The following is a 24,635-nucleotide window of genomic DNA, read 5'->3' as shown; positions in this document are numbered from 1 at the left end:
TCAGGCACTCTATTCTGTTGTTTATATCCTTTGTATCAAAAAGTCATTGAATGTCCAAAGTTAATTATGTCCAATTTTAGTCATTGTATTTTCTCTTATTTTTAAATTGATAAGATCTCTCACTACGAACATGTAAAGAATGTTTTATAAAACTTACATCATAGAGCTTCCATCATTTCTATTCATCTCTCATCTTTTAAAATATGCTCTTTCCTTCTGGTTATCAGCCCTTTCTCATTTAAGCTTCTCTTTTTGCTTTCCTCAACATTTACATGCTCCTTGATCAAGATCATTTTTGTTCTTGGTTTCAGCTGCCATTAAAGAATGATAAATCCTAAAGCAGAATTTCCACCCTCAACTGTAAACTGAATGTTTCTACCCAAGTATCCTAAGATAACTTTAATAGCAACATATACAAAACTGAATTTTTTCTCCAAAATGTCTTGTTCCACCTAATTACTTATCTATATTAATGGTGTGTCCCAAGCCCCAAGTTAGATACCTCAATTATCTTCAACACCAATCCCTCACTTACTCTCTCGAATCTGCCCTTGGCCTTTCCACTCTACTGATACTGCCTTATCTCTCACGTGAAATAATGCCACTGCCTTCTCAATGTCCTTTCTGCCTCTGTTCTCCTCTCATTCTGCTCTGTCTTCTGTACTGCTAGCATAATTATCAGCAAATATTTTTCTAAATCAGAAATAATGTCCATACACATTTGCAATCTCATCCCCCCTTCAGCCCATCTTACAGTGTGTGCTGGTAAATGTTCAACAACCAGATCTCTGGTGGGGGGGAGGCCTGATTTGTAGGGCTTACCATTTTCTGTGTTATAAATACTGTCACAATGGCTGATTTCCAGCTATCCTGAAGTCACCAAACTCGGAAAAGATGCAGATAATTGGTTCTCATGAGCCAGTATGAGCCAACTTTCAGCGCAAGACTATTCAGTAAAAATTCGGAGTCTAATTGCCTTCACACCATGCACTCTTCCCTACCAGATTTTAGCACAAGTAATCTCAAGCCTGTATTACTTTTGTTAAAATACAATTCAACTGAGTAAATTTGAAGATTTAATTGGCTTCCCCCCCGCCAAAAATTGGCTTTCCTGAAAGATTCATAAAACAGGCAGCATCTAATCCAGCAACTAGAGGGGAACTCCAGGGAGAGGACTTGTACAGAAATGGAAGGTTTTTATAGGAAGAAGCGTGGGGCAAGAAGTTATTAGCGAAGGAAAAGAAAGGATCGTTTTAGGCAGGGTCAAGTGTCCTGAAGGGGAGGGGCATGGGGTCTTATTAGGTGGATTACCTCATGTAACTTTTGGGAAAATGGAGAGGGCCCTTGTGACAGATTACCTCATTGGTGCTGATCAAAAAACTCCTAACAGTTAAGACTGCATTTCCGAGGGAGGTTGAAACTTTAATTAGGTTAGTTATTGAGTATCAGTTTTGTGACGTGGCCTAGCATAAATGACTTCATTTGGTGCTTATGGTTTTCTAACACTTTTCATATAACATATATATTTTGGCAGTGTATAATTGTTACGTGAAACTGGGTTTGCCTCTTGGTAGGTGTTGAGCCAAAAGAGGCAATCAGGCCAAAAAATAGGAAAGGAAACGTTTTACTTAACAACAACTGAAGGAGAACACCAGGGATCTTTCCCAAAGCAGTGTCTCTGAACAACAAAATTGGGGAATTTGTAAGCTAAGTGTACATACATATCCACGAAGGGGCTTGTGCAATGGGGAATATTGAATGGAATTGGAGCAAAAGTTATTTTAAGGTTATAAAAGGTTATTTTAAGATTTTCAGGTCAAAGTGTAAAGGGAGGCAAGGGTCAGCATCATCAATGCTCTGGCTGTACTTGGTCTGGTGTACAGGTGCTCAAAGGAGCTTAGAGCGTGCAAAGATGACTCAAGTGTATGAATCAGGTGAATCTTTACTTTTTCATTTTTTTTAATTTTTAATTTTTTAAGATTTTATTTATTTATTTATTTACTTGAGAGAAAGAGAGAGAGCCATGTGCAGGAAGGGGCAGAGGGAGAGGGAGACAATCTCAAGCGGACTCCCTGCTGAGCAGGAGACTAATGCAGGGTTCCATCTCATGGCCCTGAGATCGTGACCTGAGCCAAAATCAAGAGTCAGACACTTAATCGACATCTAACAAACCTTTGGTTTGTTTTTGTTGTTGTTTTTAAGATTTAATTTATTTATTTGAGAGAAAGAGAGTCAGTCTTCACTTTTGAATATGATTAGGCTATCTCCTTGCCTAATAGTGGCTATTTGTTCTCACATTCTTTCAGAAGATGGCTGGGGGCCTAAAATGATTCTTTCTTTCTTTCTTTCTTTCTTTCTTTCTTTCTTTCTTTCTTTCTTTCTTTCTTTCTTTCCTTCTTTCTAGTAGATGGAGGTCAGTGAAGGGCTTGAACTCAGGACCCTGAGATCAAGACCTCACCTGAGATTACGAGTCAGATGCTTAAAAGACTGAGCCACCCACGTGCCCGCTAAAATGACTTTTCTTATGTGAAGGGAGTGATGTCTGTCTTTTTCCAGGGACCCTTAACTCCTTCTGCTTATATAATTTTAAAAGAATTAAAAATATGACTCTGCTGTGAGTACATAATAAACAAGTGCAACAGATTTATTTAAGTCACTTTAATGAGTAAACTAGCTCTATATCCTATTTTGTTGGCTTTTGCATTAATATGAGTTGATAGATCTCTGGTGCGCATTCATTAAAAATCTGTAAGACAGTCATGTTGTTAACTTTTTGGAAATTATACTTTGATAATTAAATAACAATTAAGAAAAATGTAAAGGGGCACCTGGGTGGCTCAGTTGGTTAAGCAACTGACTTTGGTCCAAGTTATGATCTCAGGGTCCTGGGATTGAGCCCTGTGTCAGGCTCCCTGATCAGCAGGGAGTCTGCTTGTCCCTCTCCCTTTGCCCCTCATACTCTCTGTCTCAAATAAGTAAATAAAATCTTAAAAAAAAAGAAAAATGTAAATTAATTTAAAACACTGATTTTATAGTGGTTTTGACATATGTTCCCCTAAACCACAGAGAGAAAAATTGAAAATGTATTTTCTCAGTAAAAAGATATTGGTAAAAACCAGTAAAATCTACGGGCTCAGGGTAGAGTCAGTTGCCCACAGGAAACCGAGACTTAATTGCAGTTTTGCAGTTTCAACCTCTCTAGGTGTGGAGTTTTAAGCCAATGAGCCTGGAATTTTCTGGTGTGCACCAATGAGGTAATCTATCACATGGTCCCTCCTCATCCGAGGCATGCTCCCCACAAAGGATAAGGTAATCCACCTTGGCCTTTCCCTCTAAAGGAAGTTGACCTTGCCCCTTGCGTGAAAAAATCTTTTCTCTCTTTCTTTTTAAGCTAATAACTTCCTGTAAATTCCTTCCTATAAATACTTTCCATTTTGCACAACTCCTTTCTTGGGAGCTCCCCTCTATTCGCTATGTGGGATGATCTCAAATTCATGAATTGCTTAATAAAGCCAATTTAATTTTCAGATTTGCTCAGTTGAGTTTTAAAAAAAAAACTATTCCTCAACTATAATTACTAAGCCGTGAGATTCTTTAAAACTTACTACCCTGAAAAGGAATCCATGTTTTGTTCTAGTCACAACATTAGGCCACTTTATAAGCCATGAACTTTGACAATTCCACCTGCCAGGAACATCTTCTTCTGGCTAGTGAATTAATAATAATAGCTTCCATGCTATTGTCTGGCACTCTCTTAAGTACTTACCTAACCTTCATTAGCTTGGTTAATCCTTACAACAACCATCATGGAGGCTGAGAGGTTCTATGATTTTCTTATGATCACATAGCTAAAAACCTGCAGAGCTAGGTTTTATATCCAAATCTTGGACTTTAAGGTCAGTTCTAGTAACACATTTAGCTGATTTAGTCTCTTTGAAATAACATTTCCACTGTAAATCTGTCTTTGACTTAAGGTAGAACGAATCACTCCTTCCTTTGTGTTCTCATAACAATTGGCGTCTGTTTTCAACAATGCTAATGATAATAATAGCATTTATTAAGAGCACTTTGTTGAAAACTTTATATGAATAATCTCACTTAGACCTCACAAAATTCTGAGTTAGAAACTATTATCTCCAGTAGGTGAGGTACCTGAGGCTGACAGATTAAATAACTTGCCCAAGTTTACCCAGCCACAAAATGGCTGAGGTAGCATTTGACCCAGAGTCTAATGACATAGTTCAAGGTCTTAGCACTAAGAGACTACCTTCCTTGCTAAGCTGTGAACTCTTTGATGACAGAACAGGTTTTTGTTTTTATTTAGGCAACCCTAGATATTTGAATAGTGCCTAACTTATAGTGCATGAAGAATGGTAAGTGAGAAGTTAAAGCACTATCAACTTTCCTTTCTACAAAAAGAGCCAGATTGTTGGACTATATGTGAACTACCTCCTCTCTCCCACCCATAACCACAGTCTTCCTGATACATCCCTCAGAGGTACTGTAATTTCTTTTCCTCCTTTAGACATCATTGGGTGGTCATTTTCACCTCTGAAAATGTTGGTTTGGGGCTGGGTGAGGTGGAGCTTCAAGCTGTAATAGTTCTATTTCAAGAATTTCCTTCCTTTTTTATAACACCTTTCAAGTGAAATTTTACATTCTTATTTCCTTAGCTACAACAACTTACAGAAGTGGGTAAAGAATACATTATTAACCTATTTCATAGGCTAAAACTAAGGACATTATTTTCTAGAGGTTAACACAGCTAGAATACAATACAGCCAGGACTTGAGTTTAGGACTTCTAATTCCCAGGTCCTGGACTCTTTTAAGACACGTTGTCAACTTCCACTTCCCTTAGGATTGCAATCACCAGAGGAAAGATTAAATCTTAGCACTTGGTGGCGATGGGGGAGCAGCATATCTTAGAAAAGGAGAAGAAATTGAGGCAAAAATATAAAGAAAGCTGAAGTAGGGAGCAAAGCAAGCAGGGCAGTTTGTGCAGCAAATTTTGAAAAATGAAAAACAAGTAGGATGTGGAAGGAGCACTCAGTGATGGACATCGGAACAAGACCAGAGTGGAGAGAGAGGATTACAAAGCACAAGAAGGTCCTGGGATTGGGAATCAAAGCACCCAGTAGCGCCAGGGCGGCGAAGGACACGCCACGGTCCGGGACAAGGGTGGCGGGGAAGCACACCTCCCGCGCGGGTCGGAGCCTGCGTTGCCCCGCCCCACGCCGAGTCCGCGCCGCCCCGCCCTCCCCCAGGTCTCTTAGGTGATGCTGCAGCCAAGATGGCGCCGGCGGCGGCCACGGCGGCTTGAGAGCGATGCGCCGGGTCCTCGGCAGCAGCGGCGGCGGCTGTGGCCTCGGCCGGGGCCTCCGGTCTCTCCCGGGCGTGAGCGCTCAGGCGACTCTCCTCCGGCCGGGTTAGTCCGGACAACGAGGAGGAGGCCACGAAGAGAGGAGGCAGGGAGAAACGCGGAGAGAGCGCGACGCCTCCTGCCGCGGCACCATGGCTGGGCTCATCAAGAAACAGATCCTGAAGCACCTCTCCAGGTCAGCTAGAGCCTCGGGCGTGGGAGGCCAGTCCGCCTCCGCCCTAGCTCGCCCGGGAGGCTGCTTGCAGCCTCGGGGGCGGAGGGACTGGCAGCCGTGCGGAAGGCGACTCGGGCTGCCAGGTCTAGCAGGGGCAGGGGTCGCGGCCCGGGTCTCCCGTCGCCTGTGGCTTCCGGCTCTGGCCTCAAGAGTCGGCCCCCTGGACGGGTTCTCCCCCAGCCGGCTCGCGGAGCAGCGCGGAGGGTGGCGGGGGGAGGAAGCGCGCTGAGATCGCTCCCCGACGCGGCGTCTGGGGGCGTCCCGGCGACCCCGCTTGGGCGGTCCTTTGCGGAGGCTGGGGATGGTTTATGTGGCAGGGTGAATCCGAGCTCCGTGCTTGCCTCGGTTCGGATCAGAGCGGTTCCGCTAACCGAGGGCATTTGGAGCAGTGTGGACTCTTAGGGCCGAGGCTTATCTTCTCCGTGAAATGTTAACCTTGTTATTTTCTGAACTCACCTCCACCTCGCCGTTCCCACTTTGATGCATTAGAGGGTGTGCCTGTTTGCACAGTTAGGATTTGTTTTAGGTAAATAGCCAGAGTTCCCAGCTTTGGCAAGTTCTTTCTGGAGTCGTTATAGTTCCACATCATTCTGGCAAAACAGTTTTTTGCTTTTTAAAATTTGAGATCCATAAATTAAGGTAGTCAACATCTGTGGTGATAAACACAATACTTGTCATTCTTTCCATTTCATAACGCGGTTTAGTCAGAAACATGACTCAGTAAAGCTGGCAGTTTGTTACTTCTGACTTCTCCATATTTGTCTCAAGACAGGCTAAATGTGGGATCTTGTTTCCGACTTGTTAACAGCGAATTCAAAGCACTTGGTTATGACCCTTTTCTCTGGTTTTTGTAAGTTAATGATATTAGGAAAAAACTTGGGTATACTGGTATGTTTATATGGTAAAAACATTTCCTTATTCTCCAGATCATTGAGTACCGCAGGTTGTACATTGGGGAACAAAATCAATATTTCTGTGAATCAGCAAATATTATCTAAACTTAAAACATTAAGCTATAACATCTTTTTTAAAAAGTAGCAAATTATAGCAGCATTTATGAATATACATTTCTTAATATCACCAATTGGAAAGTTTTAATATTTAATATATGGTCCAATACTGAATTATCTTATTTTGGAAAAAAAATTTATCTTTTTAATTATTATTTAGGTAATATCTGACTTAATCAATGGTCCTCTCGCCTCTCTCATACTCCATTCCGTAAGAAAATTGAGACCTAAAGAAAACGATTTGACTGTTTTTCTTCCGAGGATGATGGTATATGACTAGTTCCATTCCAGATGCTTGGGTGGAAAGTAATTCAGTCAATGATTGCCTTAGGGTGTTAGTTTAATTCTCTTGTAGAACTTCATTTGGGAAAGACTCTTAAAAATTAATAGCAAAGGTGATGACTTATTTCACAAAAGAGACCACAACTACATATTCAGAATTGAGTCCTTAGGAGTAGTTTTTAATCTGTATGATTTCTAATACCTTTGTGGTAAATAGTAATGAGGATTTTTGTTTTTGCACCTTTGGCCATTGGTATGCTTGTTTGCTTGCTTGCTTGCTTTCTATTGACTTACAGTTGTTACACAATGTGAACATTAGTTTCAGGTCTGTAACATAGTAATTTAACAGCTCTATGGGTTATACTGTGCTCACCAGAAGTGTAGCTACCAACTGTCACCATACAATGCTATTACAGTACCATTGTCTGAATTCCCTAATGCTGTACCTTTCATCCCTGTGACTTAATCATTACATACTGGAAACCTTTACCTCTCACTTTCCTTCACCCATTTTGACCATTCCTCACCGTTCACTCTGCCAACCATGAGTTTGTTTGTATTTATGAATCTGTTTCTGCTTTTTGTTTGTTTCCTCCTTTAGATTCCATATATAAGTGAAATCATATGGTATTTGTCTTTCTCTGTGTGACTTATTTCACTCAGCATAAAACCTGGTAGGTCCATCCATGTTGTTGCAAATGGCAAGATCTCATTCTTTTTTATGGCTGAGTATAGAGGTGAGTTTTTGAAAACACTAGAATCTTTAGTTATTTCATATTTCAAAACAACTCAGGTGATTGAAGAGTGTCAAATTCATATTCTTGGTTAATATATTAATCTTACTGTTATTGCTGTCAGCTCCTAAGAAAAATAGTTATTTATAAATGTAAAGGACAACAATAGATGAAACAAGGTGGGTGTTGTGATAAATTACAGTTATTGAAGTAAGGGTGAACTTTTGAAATTACCTGGGGTTAAGCTTAATTTTACAAATTATCCAGTAATAAAGATGTCTCTATACTGCAGTAATCATCTGGAGGACAATTTAGTAATTTTTAACAGGAAATACTTAGAACACATTATCTTGCAATAATAGACATTTCTTACGGCCAGTGGATGCCACTCATGACACCTCAAAGGAGGCCTTACCTGACAACCCTCTTCATCCTTCTCTGCTTGTTGTCTTCTTCACTTGAATGTAAACTACATGATGGCAGGGATTTTGTTTTGAGTCAAGCATAATGTAGGCACTCAACAACTATTTTTTTTTTTAATGAATGGCACCAAAGGGTTGACTTTCCCTCACATTTTCTTAACTGAGGGAAGACTATATGCCACCAGTATTATCACAGATATTGGGTATGACCAGTTTCCCTGTGGTTTTAGGAAAGTAACTGAATCATTGAATAAATGAGCCTTGTTGTCTTGTAAAGGAAAGACTAGGAAAATGACCCTTTCTATATGGGGGTCTTCCAGTAAGGAAGAAGACTTTATAGGAACCAACAGGAGTAAGAGAATGCTTACTCTGAGCCTTGAGGTTGAAGTATGGTGCAATTGTAACATTAAAACCAGTGTTAGGCAGGTATAGGGGCTTGAGAAACTGGTGTAGTGGAAAAGTATAAAAGAAATTCTTAAGAGATTAGTACTTTAAGTAAATGCTGAACTATTTGAGAAGTGTAAATCTGTATACTTGTTCCCTGCCTAATTGTTGTTTAGTTTGTATCCTAAGCATCTGTTGCATTATTAATAAAAATAGTTTGCGTACTTGGAACTGATCTGAAACTGAACAGGGAGGGAGGGAGAGAGAGGGAGCAGAGCTGGGTGGATTGGGCAAGGGGGCAGGGCAAGAGGGTGAAGGGAGTGTGTGTGTGGTGAGGGTGGGGGTTGGACTACTTACATTTTAAGAGAAGTGAAACAGGAAAAGCCTTTGAAGAGAAATTACTCTAATCTTTCATACTATAACCAGCACAGAATATGTTTTGGAGTCTTCTCCAGGAGAGTATTTTTTCACAAAGGAATGGAGAGTTCTAAAGAAAAGTTAAAACAAATGTAAGAAAGGAAATAAGAACAGGAGCTACCTTTCAAGGCCTCATGTTACTGTGGCATTTGTACTTGTGTGCTGGAGCAAAGGAGAAGAGGAGGAAAATAGAAAGTGGAAGATAGAGTATATTTAAGCCAGGACCTGAAAAGGAGTAAGAAAGATTCAGATACAAGTGCTTCCTCTTCCCTTCCCCCCATGCTTTCCCTTTGGCTCGTACATACTATGCTGGATGCAGGGTTAACTAGAGGTGGGAGCTGGCAGGACAGACATTCACCACACCTGGGTGGAGTCTTTGTATAGTTTAAAATCCTGGTTTTTCCATCAGAGGTGATTTTGCCCCTTAGGGGACGTTTGGCACCGTCTGGGTACATTTCCAATTGTCACAACTTGTGGGGCGGGGACAGAGGCTAGGAATGCTGCTAAACATGCTGCGTACACAGCACAGTCTGCCACAACAAGTAATTATATTGCCCTCATGTTAGTAGTTTTGAGATTGAGAAACTGGTTTGAAGTATACAAGCATGTCAGACGATTGAACTAGGGTACTGTGCTACTTAAGGTTATTTTGTCTGCAAACAACAAAAATCTCTGTTTAACTTAGGTAATAAGAGAAATGTGATAAAGCTGTTGGGGTGGGTCACCAAGTCTGGGGAAGGGCAGGACCTAACCACCTCCTAAAACCTCATTGGACAAGATAATTCTTTTTTTTTTTTTTAAAGATTTTATTTATTTATTTGACAGAGATAGAGACAGCCAGCGAGAGAGGGAACACAAGCAGGGGGAGTGGGAGAGGAAGAAGCAGGCTCCTAGCGGAGGAGCCTGATGTGGGGCTCGATCCCATAACGCCGGGATCACGCCCCGAGCTGAAGGCAGACGCTTAACCGCTATGCCACCCAGGCACCCCTGGACAAGATAATTCTTTATTGTGAAGCCCTGCTCTGTGTTTGTGGGATGTTTAGCAGCATCTCTGGTCTCTACCCACTAGATGCCGGTAGCGCTCCAGGTATTGCCAAATGTCCCCTGAGAGTAAAATCTCTCTTGGTCGAGAACCACTGCTTCCACCTCTCACAACTCCCAGTCTGTGGTCTTTCCTATCAATTTTGAGATTCCTGGGGGAGAGAACCTGTTTGGTCCAGTTCTGCTTACCAACATGGATCAGTTAACAATGGCAAAAGGTCCTAAAGCAAAGATATGGTCATAGGGAGAACTGTTTTGAGTGTGGCTTGCTCTTCCATTTGGTGTCTTTAATAGGCACTGAACTAAATTAGATTGCAGAGGGCCTCATTTGCTACATTAAAGAAATTGAACTTCATCTCGGGAGGTGACTGCTAATAAGGAATTCCAGACAGAAGAGGGACATGATCTTTAAAGATGCTTGGTTATCAGTTTGGTTTTGGAATCCAGGGTTCAGGAGCAGTCACTGTGGTAGAAATGTAAAGTCTACAGAGGGTCTCTGATTAACTTAAATAGAAAAGTAATGTACTGTAAAGATATCATCCTGCAGAGTTTATGGAAGGTTAGGGGACCATACTTGGAAGGGGATCAGATCCAGGCCAGTTTTAATGATCTAGGTAGGAGAAACCACTTGACAGTCTCAACAAGATATGGTCCCTAACCTGAAGGAAAAAATAGGGAGGGTGGCTTGAGAAGACTGTTGGATATTTGGAATATTTGTTAGGGAGATTAGAAATGGTTGAACACTTGCCAGGTCTTGTGACTGAATGGCAAAGTGATAGAGAGTTTAGGGTGCCTCATGGTGTGTTCATGGAATAGTTTACCCTGTGCAAGGAAGAAAAGGGGGGAACAGCAGCTGATAGGCTGGAAAGAACCATCAAAGGATTGGAAATTTTATCTGGGTGGGAGAGCAATTGAGAAAAACAAATGAGAGAACTGGAAGGATTGGAAGTTTTGTCTAAAAGTATTAAAGTTTAAAATTTCAAAGGAGAATTAGGCCTAATTTAGGGCAAGGTATCCATTAAGACCATGGAACTAAATTGCTGAAGAGAAGTTAAGGTGCATATAATCTTCTGGAGTGAGGAGTGAAGTAAGTAGAGGAAGATGAGATCAAAGAGAAAACCGGGCCAGACCTTGTGGGGCCTTGTAATGACTAGGTCTATAATCATTCCTGAATTAAACATTCTTAAAAGGAAACACAATATGATTTAGACCGCCAGGAATTATTTTTTCAAATGATAATTTTGTATAATTTTTGATAGGCTAATTACTTAATCTTTCACTTTTATGGTAAAGCTCAATAAATAATTTTGAGAGTTTATGTTTATCAGGTTCTTGACCACTGGACATTGGAGATACAAAGATGGGTAAGACATGATCTCAGCTCTTGGGAAACTTCAGTTATTCCTATTGTGGCATAGCAAGCATGAGTAGGATCACTAAATGTAACCTATTTCTAGGAATATACTGCCATATGAAGTTTGTGAGATTTTGATTTACTTGGGTTGGGCAACTGGGAAAAAATCAAGTTAATTATTACCTTTTAGGAATAGAGATAAATTTACTTTTGTAAATTTGGGAATTCTTTAAAAGTAATTTTTAGTTACTTAAATTGACAGTATTCTTTTTAAAATAACCCCCCAAAACTGTTGATTTTGACACTAGATGCATAACATTTATTTAACAACTGTTTACTGATTGCTACTTTGTACCATGCACCAGTCCATAGTGCTGTGGCAAGAATCCCTGCCCTCAGTGGAATTTACCTTTTTTTTTTTTTAAAGATTTTATTTATTTATTCGACAGAGATAGAGACAGCCAGCGAGAGAGGGAACACAAGCAGGGGGAGTGGGAGAGGAAGAAGCAGGCTCCCAGCAGAGGAGCCTGACGTGGGGCTCGATCCCATAACGCTGGGATCATGCCCTGAGCTGAAGGCAGACGCTTAACCGCTGTGCCACCCAGGCGCCCCTGGAATTTACATTTTTAGTCAAAGGAGGCTGATAGTAAAAGAATGAAGTACATTATATCAGTCTGTGGTAAGTGCTATTAAAAATACAACAGGGAAAGGGATAGGAAGTGCAGGGAGGTAAGGGTGGAGTTTACAGTTTTCAATCTGGTGACAAAGGCCTAATTGAGAAGGTACTGTTAGAGAACAGATATGAAAGAGGCAGTGGAAATAAATGCAAAGATCCAGAAGTGGAAGCTTGCTTGTCATTTTTGAAATATATGAAGGCCACCAGCATGAGTGGAGTGAGGAGTGAAGTAAGTAGAGGAGGATGCATCAAAGAGAAAAGAGGGCCAGACCTTGTGGGGCCTTGTAATGACATCAGCTTTCACCCTGAGTGAGACTGGAAGCCCCTGCAAGGCTTTGAGCCAAGGATTACTCTGCAGCCATGTGGGAAATAAATAATAGGAGGACAAGGGCAGAAGCAGGAGCCCAATTAAAAGTGTTAACTCTCCAGATGAGAAAGGTTTTGGCTTGGACCTAGGTTGATGCAGTGGACTTGTTGAGATATAGTCAGGTTCTAGATGTATCTCAAAGGTAGAAAACCACAGGATTTGTTGACAGGTAAGATGTGGATTGAGAGAGAAAGAACATCATGGCATAAGCAACTGAGAAGATGGAGTTGCTATTAACTACGTGGAAGACTGCAGGAGAGGCAGGCTTACGGTAGAGAGATAAGGAGTTTGGTTTTTGAATGTATTAATTTGGATGCCTGTTAGATATCTGAATGGAGATCCCTTTTATTTGTGAACTAATTTAGACTACACATTTTAGTCTGCTGTTCTGTGAAATGCAAGTGTATGCAAAGCAACCTTCAAGGGCCTAAGGAACCATGACTGAAGAAAAACACCAAGTTCAACTAGATGAGAAATGGTTTTGTAAGGGGACTTACGGGTAGAAGCCTGTCTTGGGGGGCTGCAAAGCGGGTAGATCTCCACAACCCTGCCTCTTCTGAAATCTGCTTTTATGGCTCTAGGGGCTGGGGAGTACATGCTAGGAGACCACCAGGGAGGGGCATGTTTGAGACTAGGAAGTATCATAGTCATATCTCCAGAGCAGATCCAGAATGTTACACCCCAAGGGTGTACTTAAGGGTGCTGTTAAAAAAAAAAAAGAAAAGAATGGGAATGGGGGCTGTATTCAAGATGTCAGGGGCACCTGGGTGGCACAGCGGTTAAGCGTCTGCCTTCGGCTCAGGGCGTGATCCCGGCGTTATGGGATCGAGCCCCACATCAGGCTCCTCCGCTATGAGCCTGCTTCTTCCTCTCCCACTCCCCCTGCTTGTGTTCCCTCTCTCGCTGGCTGTCTCTATCTCTGTCAAATAAATAAATAAAATCTTAAAAAAAAAAAAAAAGACTTCAGATCACAGAGTAGCCATCATGGTGTTAGTCTGGTTCACATGTCTGGCAGCACCATTGTCAGGTGTTTTGGGTGTGCTTATCCTTTGGTTTATGCAGTACATAATTACAGCAAAGTGAATTGTGAGATGAATTTTAAGGGGTGTGCTTTATAGTGTTATATTTTTTGCTATTAAGTATACTATGTAGAGGTATCAAGCAGGGGCCCATTTCTTTCACACTAATTTCCAACTAAAACCAGATATTGAATCTTAAGAAGTTAGTTTCAGGAGATTGATTAGTACACTTCAGTTGAAAGGGGACTTGGATGCTTGGGCCATCGGATGTTGTAATATTTCCATTCTAGAATCAGAAGGGATTTATTCCAGTCTCTGAGAAGGAAATTATTAAAATGTTAAGATTTGTGACTTGCCCAAGGTTTGACAGGTAGTGTTGAGTGGTTAAGTCACTGATCCAGTACTTTTTTTTTTTAAAGATTTTATTTATTTATTTGACAGAGATAGAGACAGCCAGCGAGAGAGGGAACACAAGCAGGGGGAGTGGGAGAGGAAGAAGCAGGCTCCTAGCAGAGGAGCCTGATGTGGGTCTCAATCCCATAATGCCGGGATCACGCCCTGAGCCGAAGGCAGACGCTTGACCGCTGTGCCACCCAGGCGCCCCACCAGTACTTTTTTAATATGATTATTCAATGCTGCCTACTCCGGCTATTGTTCCTACCTAACAGTTTGCTTTTCTTTTACTCTATTTTCAGCATTTATTTATTATAAAATTTCAGTCTTACTACTCTTTCGTGGTATTTCACCATCCTGTTGCAGTATCCCTTAGGAGATTCTTTTATTATATGGAAATCCTTTGACTCTGTAGTCCTCTGAAGCTTGGGAAACATAGCCTTCTGACTTAGCAATTCTGTGAAGTTGGGAAAGCACAATTTCTCCTTTTCTTTATACTTGTATAATTTTTTTGCAATATTACACTTTGCCTTAATACTGCAGTTGCCAATCTAAATATTTCCTCAGTAGATCTCTTATCAGTTATATATGTTCTAAACGCTGCACATTATTTTGCATATATTAGGATGAATAATTTAATATTTCTGTTAAATATTGGCATTTAACTAGTTGTTATTAGTGACTGGAGCTCAGATTAAATGTAAGTTATAGGTGTAACTTTATGACTGTTTCCATGAGTGACATATGAGCAGTTATCACATCAGGACCAAGTTATTAAAACAAAATTGAGAGCTGCAGCAAATATGATTCAGGATATAATAGTTATTGTTTTTTTTTTCAGACATTAGATTTACTTTAGTCTGTCTGATAATTCATTGACTTATTTTGAAACTTCTCCCAGCCAAAATGAATGTTACACATAAATTTTGAATCTCTAGGTGAGTCCCTTCTTTAAGACTTAATTTTAGCTGTATGTGTATGTACTCTTTTCTACCCAAAAATACCATTAAGAGAGAGCTCTCCGGCTTCTTTTTGCCACTGCTAGCATGACATCAAGTGTTGTTGACCTCTACTGTTGTCTGTTTGTTAAACCTTTTGTTTGTAATTTTATTGTTAGGAATTAATATTTAGAGAGAAACTTAAAAATACCAGAAAATTCAGTCATTTAAAAATTTGCTGAAACTATGTTGTTAGATATTAAATTCAGTTCCTTTTCCAAAGTTTTCTTCTGCTGTGATGGAATTTATATATAAATGAACTATACTATAAAAAGGGACATTATAAATCTAAGATTTATATTATCTTTAAGGAGTATTATAAGTATGATTATTCCCATTGATAAATCATTTATCCTTTCCACCAATACTTACAGAAGATCTATAAGATATATAAATGAACTTAACTATAAATGCCTTCTGAAAACCGTATGGTAGATAATTAGATATCAGGATAAAATGTAGGTCTTAAGAGATAGGCACAAAGTACCATATGCAACTTTAATGGAAGTAGAGACACTGAGACAGAGATGGTCTAAGTCCAGAGAAACTGTAAAGAAGTAATGAAATAAAAATACATAAACGACAGTTTATGTGATATAAAATGGATAGTTATTAAATCTCTTTGCTTGAACAGTGGCATGCATACCAAGGGAATATTTAAAGTGGTTATTTAGAGAAGTTAGGGATACTCTACTTTTTTAAAATTTAAAAAGATATCTGTATTTACCCTAGAGAGAGAGCGAGAGTGTAGACACACGAGTGGGAGGAGGGCAGAGGGAGAGGGAGAGAATCCTCAAGCTGGTTCCCCAAGGTCAGTGGGGGAATTGGGCTCCATCTCAGGGCCCTGAGATCATGACCTGAGCCGAAACCAAGAGTCAGACACTTAACTGAGCCACCCAGGTGCCCCATTAAGGATACTTTAGATCCTAGAAACTTGGCTGCAGTTTTTTCCCCACTGTTTTCCAATGCTACACTTTCTGTCCTTTTTTCGGTTTTCCTCCATCTTTTGTTGTCTTATTACGGTAGCCAGATTGTCTACGTTCCTTCCTGCCAGTTCATCCTCTCGGGCTTCATTTTGCTTGCACATCTTACATAGGCAGCTTTAACTAAGTAGGCTAGTCTTCATTGGTCTTCATTTTTTAATTCCTTTAGGTCTTAAAATATTTTATTACAACAAAAATTTCATGTTTTTAGTCCTATAGATTGTCGTCTCTTTTTTTCTTTTTTCTTTTCTTTTCTTTTCTTTCCTTTTCCTTTCTTTTCTCTTTTCTTTTCTTTCCTTTCCTTTTCTTTTCCTTTTCTTTTCTTTTCTTTTCTTTTCTTTTCTTTTCTTTTCTTTTCTTTTCTTTCTTTTGTAGGCTCCATGCCTAACCTAAGCCTTGAACTCATGAGTGTAGGACTTGAACTCGTGAACGCCGTGCTCCACAGACTGAGCCAGCCAGGTGCCCTCTAGATTGTCAGCTCTTTAAGGACAGAATCACTCTGACAGACTGCGTTCTGAAGGCAGTGATTGTGTTTATCTTGTTCACTGTTGTACCTTTAGCATCTGGCACATTATTGTTACACGTAGTAGTTGTTCAGAAACATTTTCAGCTGACTAGAGACTAGATTAACTTTGGCCTTTATAGAATATATAGGATATAAATTGGTTGCCCTGAATACATTTTTGGCAGATGACTCATATCCAAGAAATTTAGATTAAAAACTTTTTTTTTTGATAAATACTCTAGTTCTCTGATTTGCTTTTGTATATATAGATATAATTTATTGCTGGATCTCTCTTTGGTTTGTGGGTTACTTTTCATAGCTAATTTACTTTTTAGTATTCTCCATAAAATGAATTGAAGATTACAGTTTTAAATGGGCTTTTTAGCAGTTAAACTAATTTGATAATTTTTATTTGTAAATCACTTGTCTTTTAGAGTGTTTGTCCTATTTGATTTGATTTAATGTTGAATTACAGTAAAGTCTTCGTGTAACTTGTATAACAGAGCTATCTCATTTTTGTTAATGTTTTTAATATAAACATTTTTTAAAATATTGTTGGAGTAGTAGTAATACCAGTGGTAGAGAAAGAATGAGGGAAAGCGCAAATGATTAATTTATCTTAGAATTTAAGCAGTATTTGCCTTTAGTTATTCCAGTGTGAAATACAACTGTATTTTTTTAAGTGCATCACAGCTAAATATTTTTATCATATCATTCCTTTCCTCTTCCTTCCCTTAAACTTGCTCCCTCCTATGTCCCCTGTGTACCCATTCCCTGCAGCGATCCCTGCTGGCTGTGGTGGAGATTGGTGTGCTGTGAATTTCATAATCAAGGAGTCTAAGAAACCCTGGCAACTGACTACTTGCTTTCACCAGGAATTAGGGACCTTTTGTCTGAATTTCCTGCCCTCAGGTAATACTTCTATTCCCCATCGTTTTGGGTTTCTTTTTCTTTCTTTTTACATATGCAAGCACTTATTTTGCCCCACATAAAGATACTTTGAGAATATTTTTTAATTCTTACTGTATTAGTCAGATACTGATTTCTTTTTCTTATTCCTTTTTTTTTGTTTTGTTTTGTTTACCGTAGCTACAGGCTCATGCAGTTCCTCTCTTAGAGTGTCTTTTCTAATATGTAAGGTTTGGCAATGCACTTAAAGTTATAACCAACTCTTTCTGTTGTTAAAAGAGTTTTATAACTTACAGTCAGCTATTTGGAAATAGTAATTAGCATTTGATCTACTCTTTAATGAGTAAGATTTCATCGTCTAATGTAATTAATGAGGTATGAAGGCTCTTTTGATAAAGAGAATGTTTTCATCACTTCTCATTGAAGGACTTAAGAGTTTATTTTGTGTATTTAATGTTAGTTATAATATTTATCAAAGATACTGAAGTGATTCTTATGAACAGTAGTGAAAATAGAGTTGAGGAATGTAGGACTTGCCACCCCATTTATTACTTCTCCTTACCCCTTTTAAAAATTCATTATCAGGGAAAGTAATTATGTTATAAAACCAGATTCAAGGAAATGACACTGAATTTCTTTCAAGTTGGACTTAATGAAAAACCTAGAAACTTATTGAACACTTGTAGTGCTTGGGAAATTTATCTGCATAAATACTTTGAACCTATTCTAAAAGTCTAGTGAGAAATTGGTAATTAAAGATTAACCATGATTGGGGCACCTGGCTGGCTCAGTTGGCGGAGCATGTGACTCTTGATCTGGGGTTGTGAATTCAAGCCCCATGTTAGGTATAGAGATTACTTAAAAAAAAAAAAAGTCCTAAAAAAATGATTAACCATGAGCAGAATTATGCAACTCATTACAGAGGAGTAATGTGACCTTTGATAAACTTCCTGGCCATATGTTAGCAATTGTGTAGATATGATCAATTAAATATTGTTTTCCAGTATTCTTGTCTGCCTTGATTCTTTGCTATCATTTGGGTGTCTGGGTCTAAACCACAATTGCCAAGGGAAAGATGCCAAGCTTTAACCTTAGGTAGACCATTAGGGAAACCTTTGAGATTATCTTTAGGATATTGGTAGTTAAGAATGTTGTTTATAAAGGCATTCAAAGATGGTTCTGGTTTTGTATATACCTCTAGTAAATCCTCTGGGACCTTTGCCCCTGAAGTATAGCCATAGTTGTAATCCTTTGCTTTTTTTAGATTACACTTCCTTAACATACCTTTATTTGGCTTGGTTTGTGCTTAGCTTATTGAAGATGAGGTGTTACAGTTTTATTCTTAGTTTAAACCACAGCTATCCATTTGCTTATTCAAGTCACCTACGAAACTTAATTCCTTTTCTCTCTTTATCTTCTCATTTTATTCAATTATGATACCTTTTTATTTAAATAACTCTTAAATTTATCTTCCTTTTCCTGAACCTAGCACATAGCAGACTTCTTGGCATAATGTAGACATCAGTAAGACTTGAATATCTCTGTTGTCATGACCCAGATTTAACTTATCATTTCTTGTGTTACTCTTGCAAATAAACATTCTCATTTCCTTCTGGTCTCATACTTTTTTATTCTATCCTTGGCACTGTTACTGGAGAGATCTGTTCAAAATGCTAATCTTACCATTTAACTTCTTGGTAAAAATCTTTTTTTTTTAATTGAAGTATAATTGACACACAGTATCCCATTAATTCCATGTGTACATCATAGTAATTATTATTATTATTTTTTAAAGATTTTATTTATTTATTCGACGGAGACAGAGACAGCCAGCGAGAGAGGGAACACAAGCAGGGGGAGTGGGCGAGGAAGAAGCAGGCTCACAGCGGAGGAGCCTGATGTGGGGCTCGATCCCAGAACGCCGGGATCACGCCCTGAGCCGAAGGCAGACGCTTAACCGCTGTGCCACCCAGGTGCCCCCATAGTAATTATTTTTTAAATTTTATTTATTCGTAGAGAGAGAGAGCACAAGTAGGGGGAGCAGCAGGCAAGGGAGAGGGAGAAGCAGGCTTCCCGCCAAGCAGGGAGCCTGATGCGGGGCTCGATCCCAGGATCCTGGGATAATGACCTGAGCTGAAGGTAGACGCTTAATGACTGAGCCACCCAGGCACCCCCATAGTGATTTTTTTTAAAAAAAGTTCTTTTATTTATTCATTTGAGAGAGAGAGTGAGCTAGAGCCCAAGCAGGGGGAGGGTCAAAGAGAGAGGGAGAAGCAGACTCCTCTGCTGAATAGGGAGCCTGACTCGGGGCTCAATCCCAGGACACTGGGATCACAACCTGAGCCAAGGGCAGATGCCCAACTGACTGAGCCACTCAGGAGCCCCCATAGTGATGTATTATTTTTAAAGATTTATTTATTTATTTTAGGGGGAGAGAGAGAGAGAGAGAGTGAAGGGGAGAAGGAGAGAGAAACCCAAGCTCTACTGAGCGCAGAGCCCAGATGCAGAGCTCAGTCTCATGACCCCGAGATAATGACCGGTGCTGAAACCAATTGCTGAAATCAAGAATTGAATGCTTAACGGACTGAGCCACCCAGGCGCCTCATCATAGTGATGTTTTTATACATTACAAAATGAACCCCACAATAAGTCTAGTTACCACCTGTCACCATACAAAATTGTTACACTATTGTTGGCTGTAGTACCTATGCAGTACATATATCCTCATGACTTAATTATGTTATAACTGGAAATTTGTGCCTCTTAATCCCCTTCATCTATTTTGCCCAGCCCCCAACCCCTCCCCAGTCTGGTAGCCAATAGTTGCTTCTTATATCCGTGAGTCTCTTTTTGTTTTGTTTGTTCATTTGCTTTTTTTTTTTTTAGATTACACATATAAGTGAAATCAGATGGTATTTGTTATTGTCTGATTTATTTCATTTAGCATACAACCCTCTAGGTCTATCCATGTTGCAAATGGCAAGAGTTCATTCTTTTTTATGGCCAAGTAATTTACATTATGTATTTATACCACATCTTTATCCATTCATCTATTGATGGATAATTAGATGGCTTCCATATCTTGGCTATTGTAAATAGTGCTACAGTGAACCTAGGTGTGCATCTATCTCTTTGAATTGGTGGGTTTTTTTTTTTGTTGTTGTTTTGTTTTCTTTGTTTTTTGGTTATATACCTAGAGGTATAATTGATGGATTGTGTGGTAGTTCTAATTTTAATATTTTGAGGTTCGTTCGTTTTCTTTTTCTCTTTCTTTCTTATTTTAATTAATTAATTAATTAATTTGACAGACAGCCAGCAAGAGAGGGAACACAAGCAGGGGGAGTGGGAGAGGAAGAAGCAGGCTCCCAGTGGAGGAGCCCGATGCGGGGCTCGATCCTAGGACCCTGGGATCACGCCCTGAGGCGAAGGCAGACACTTAACGACTGAGCCACCCAGGTGCCCCTTGAGGTGTTTTTATATTGTTTTCCGTAGTGGCTGCACCACTTTACATTCCCATCAACAGTGTATGAAGGTTCCCTTTTTCCACACCTCACCAACGCCTGTTATTTTTTGTCCTTTTGATAATAGCCAATCTGACCGGTGTGAGGTGGTATCTCTTTGTGGTTTTGATTTGCATTTCCCTGATGATTAGTGATGTTGAGCATCTTTTCATGTGTCCATTGGCCTTCTGTATGTCTTCCTTGGGAAACTGTTTATTCACATCCTCTCCTCATTCTTAAATAGTATTTGTTTTTTTGTTTTGTTTTGTTTTTTGTTTTAAAAGATTTTATTCATTTATTCGACAGAGTTAGAGACAGCCAGCGAGAGAGGGAGGGAACACAAACAGGGGGAGTGGGAGAGGAAGAAGCAGGCTCATAGCGGAGGAGCCTGATGTGGGGCTCGATCCCATAACGCCGGGATCACGCCCCGAGCCGAAGGCAGACGCTTAACCGCTGTGCCACCCAGGCACCCCTGTTTTGTTTTTTCTATATATTAAGTTGTATAAGTTTATTATGTATTTTGGATATTCACCTCTTACCAGATACATGATTTGCAAATACCTTCTTTCGTTCAGTTAGGTTGCTTTTTCATTTTGTTGATGGTTTCTTCAGCTATGCAAAAGCTTGTAGTTTGATGTAATGCCACTTATTTATTTTACCTTTGTTGCCCTTGCCTAAGAAGACTGGTTCAAAAAAAAAATATGGCTAAGACCTGTGTCAAAGATTACTCTCTGGGGGCACCTGGGTGGCTCAGTCGTTAAGCGCCTGCCTTCGGCTCAGGGCGTGATCCCGGTGTTCTGGGATCGAGCCCCACATCAGGCTCCTATGCTGGGAGCCTGCTTCTTCCTCTCCCACTCCCCCTGCCTGTGTTCCCTCTCTCGCTGGCTGTCTCTCTCTCTGTCAAATAAATAAATAAATAAAATCTTTAAAAAAAAAAAAAGATTACTCTCTGTTTTTTTTCTAGGAGTTTCATAGTTTCTGGCTTCACATTCAAGTTCTTAATTCATTTTGAGTTTATTTTTGTAAATGGTATAAGATAGTGGCCCAGTTACATTTTTTTACATGTAGCTGTCCAATTTTCCCAACACCATTTATTGAAGAGAACTGTTTTTCCCCATTGTATATTCTTTCCTTCTTTGTCATAGATTAATTGAACATATATGTATGGGTTTATTTCTGGGGGTCTCTTTTCTATTCCATTGATACATTTGTCTAAGTTTTCATGCCAGGACCATACTTTTTTGATTACTTACAGTTTTGTAGTATTTGAAATCAGGAAGCATGATAACCTCCAGCTTTGTTTTTTCTCCAGATTGCTTTTGCTGTGCAGGGTCTTTTCATGGATCCAGGCAGGTTTTGGGATTCTTTGTTTTAGTTCTGTGAAAAATGCCATTGATGTTTTGATGGGGATTGCATTGAATCTGTAGATTACTTTGGGTAGTATGGACATTTTAACAATATTTTTTCATTCCATGAGCACAGAATATCTTTCCATTTATTTGTGCTGTCTTCAATTTTCTTTTATCGGTTTCTTACGGAGTATATAGGTCTTTCACTCTCTGGTCAGATTTATTCCTAGATCTTTTATTCTTTTTGGTGCAGTTGTAAATGGGATTGTTTTCTTAACTTCTTTCTGATAACTCATTATTGTGCAGCCCATTTCTGTATGTTAATTTTGTATCTTGTAACTTTATTGAATTCATTTGTTCTTATTAGTTTTTTGGTGGAGTCTTTGGAATTTCCTATATATTGTATTATATCATCTACAAATTGACAGTTTTATTTCTTCCTTTCTAATTTGGATTCCTTTTATTTCTTCTTCTTGCCTAATTGCTCTGGCTAGGACTTCCAGTACTGTGTTGAATTAAAGTGGTAAGTGTGAGCATCCTTGTCTTGCCCCTGATCTTGGAGGAAAATCCTTCAGCTTTTCACTGTTGAGTATAATGTTAGCTGTGGATTTGTCTTTGGGCCTTTATTATGTTGAGGGGTACATTTCTTCAATATCCACTTTGTTGAGAATTTTTATCGTAAATAGGTGTTGAATTTTTCACATGCTTTTTCAGTGTCTATTGAGATGATCGTATGATATTTATCCTTTGTTTTGTTAATGTGGTGTATCATGTAAAGATTGGTAGAAAATTTTTAATGGCTTATGTTCAAGCTTTTTAAAAAAATAAATTTCTTTATAACAGTAGAAATTTTGTCCAAAGAAATATTAAAATAGAACTTAATTGCATAAGATAGGCAGAAAGTAGGGCTCCTTGTTAATGGAACAAAGACCATCTAGCTCATAAATTACCTTTTAGTAATTTGGTTGAATCAGTAATTAGGGTGATCAGCTATTACATCTTTTCCCTTTTTATTTCTTCTCCCAGCTACGTTGAATCATGAGTCTTCTTAGGAGCATTGTGGGAACAATACAGATGTGTAGGATGAAACCTACATTCCTTGGCATGGGATGCAAGAGTCCTTCATGATCTTCAGTCCATCTTTCAAAGTCATTCCGTTTTTTAACAAACTACCCAATGCCTTATATTTCATCCATGCCTACTGTATGTGATCCTGTAACCTTGAACATGCTGTTGCTGTGCCTAAAATGTCCTCCTCTCCCCTATTCACCTGGCAGAAACTTAACTCTTAAAAAACATAGCTCAAGTTTGGCCTCCTCCATGAAGCCTTCCCTAAACAGTGTTTTTAACAGATGATCACTATTTCTCGTGTACCTCCATCTTATCCTATTCTCATTTTTATTGTAATATCTGTCACACAGTGCTTTGCACATTATAAAACTATAATGTACTGCCATGATTTGTTTATGTGCTTGTAGACTATGAGGTTTTTGAAAGCTGTAATTATGTCTTATTTGTGTAAGTTACCCAAGAGCCTAATCATTGCTCAGTTTTTGCCATGAAGGATGCATGTGTAGTTGTGTCAGATCTTCCAATATTTCAACAAAATTAGGAAACCCAGATTTTAATACGGGGTCTACTCATTTTAAATGTTAGCCACCCATTTAGGTTTTTTAAAACACTGTGCAGACAGACAAAATGTATTTGTGGGTAAAACAAAGCTCATAGGCTGCCAGCTTATAACCTCTTCCATTTTTTAAAACTTTCAGTTCTTTAAATGTGAAAAAACTGGCTAGACAAGATTGGTTGATTTCCTTACATGTATATTATAAAAACAACCAAGCCAAACAAACTCTGTAAATTGAGAATACTAATATATGTGTATATATATATATATGTGTGTGTGTGTATGTATAGAACATAACTTGATTCTTATTCTATTAACACTATCATTTTCTTTGAAGAAAATAACATTTATGCCTTAAATATTTAAAATGCCTCAAATTGACATTGAAAGCTCCTTTAAGATAAGAATTGCCATATACTCCTATAATGCCCAGGAAATGTTTATTAAATATTGTTGAATTGAAAATCAATCAGTATGATAATGAAATAGTAATTAATCTTGAAATACCTTGTAAGTTAAAATTATACAAATTTGATTATAGTCTTGGCTCTGCCTTGGTATGACCTTAGCAGTTGACTTAAACCCTTTTGGGCTTCACATTTTACACTATAAGATGAAGCCTGGATTAGTGGAACTTTTCAGGTGCTAAAATTCTAAAATTATTTGATATTTTTTCATAGTATAAAGGCTACTTATTGATCTACTCGGTTTTTAATTTTTTAATTTTTATTTTTTTAAAGATTTATTTATTTATTTTGAGAGAAAAAGAGGGAGAGAACACAAGTAGGAGGGGCAGAAGGAGAGGGAGAGAGAATCCCAAGCACACTCCGTGCTGCGTGATCTACTGTTTTTTAACTTGGCCTAAAATTGCTTCTCATATCTTCAGATGACAAATTACGAATGGTTTTCAAAACCCACGGTTCATATATCTTAAAAATTCTGATTTCCTTATATTTTATTAAGTAACTAGTCCATTTTCTTTTTTATTAGGAAGTATATATCCACCAGTATACGTAGGGTTGGAGGTGTGTGTGTGTGAGAGAGAGAGAGAGAGAGAGAGAGAGAGAGA

At 38.9% G+C, this 24,635-nt stretch overlaps 1 protein-coding gene across 1 annotated transcript in view; it reads left to right on the top strand.

Annotated features, from left to right (window-relative positions):
* The first annotated feature begins 5,249 nt into the window (after positions 1 to 5,249).
* UHRF1BP1L (UHRF1 binding protein 1 like) overlaps positions 5,250 to 24,635 on the top strand; it is a 105,563-nt gene continuing 86,177 nt past the window's right edge. The window contains exon 1 of the mRNA XM_040637368.1: positions 5,250 to 5,557. Within this exon, the coding sequence (XP_040493302.1) occupies positions 5,514 to 5,557 (44 nt within the window). The 5' untranslated portion in view covers positions 5,250 to 5,513. The remainder of the gene's footprint in view (positions 5,558 to 24,635) is intronic.

This window comes from Ursus maritimus, unplaced genomic scaffold (assembly GCF_017311325.1).
Source record: "Ursus maritimus isolate PB19 unplaced genomic scaffold, ASM1731132v1 scaffold_21, whole genome shotgun sequence".
NCBI lineage: Eukaryota > Metazoa > Chordata > Mammalia > Carnivora > Ursidae > Ursus > Ursus maritimus.
Note: the sequence above shows the minus strand (reverse complement) of the source record. Positions and strands in the feature narration are given on the sequence as shown.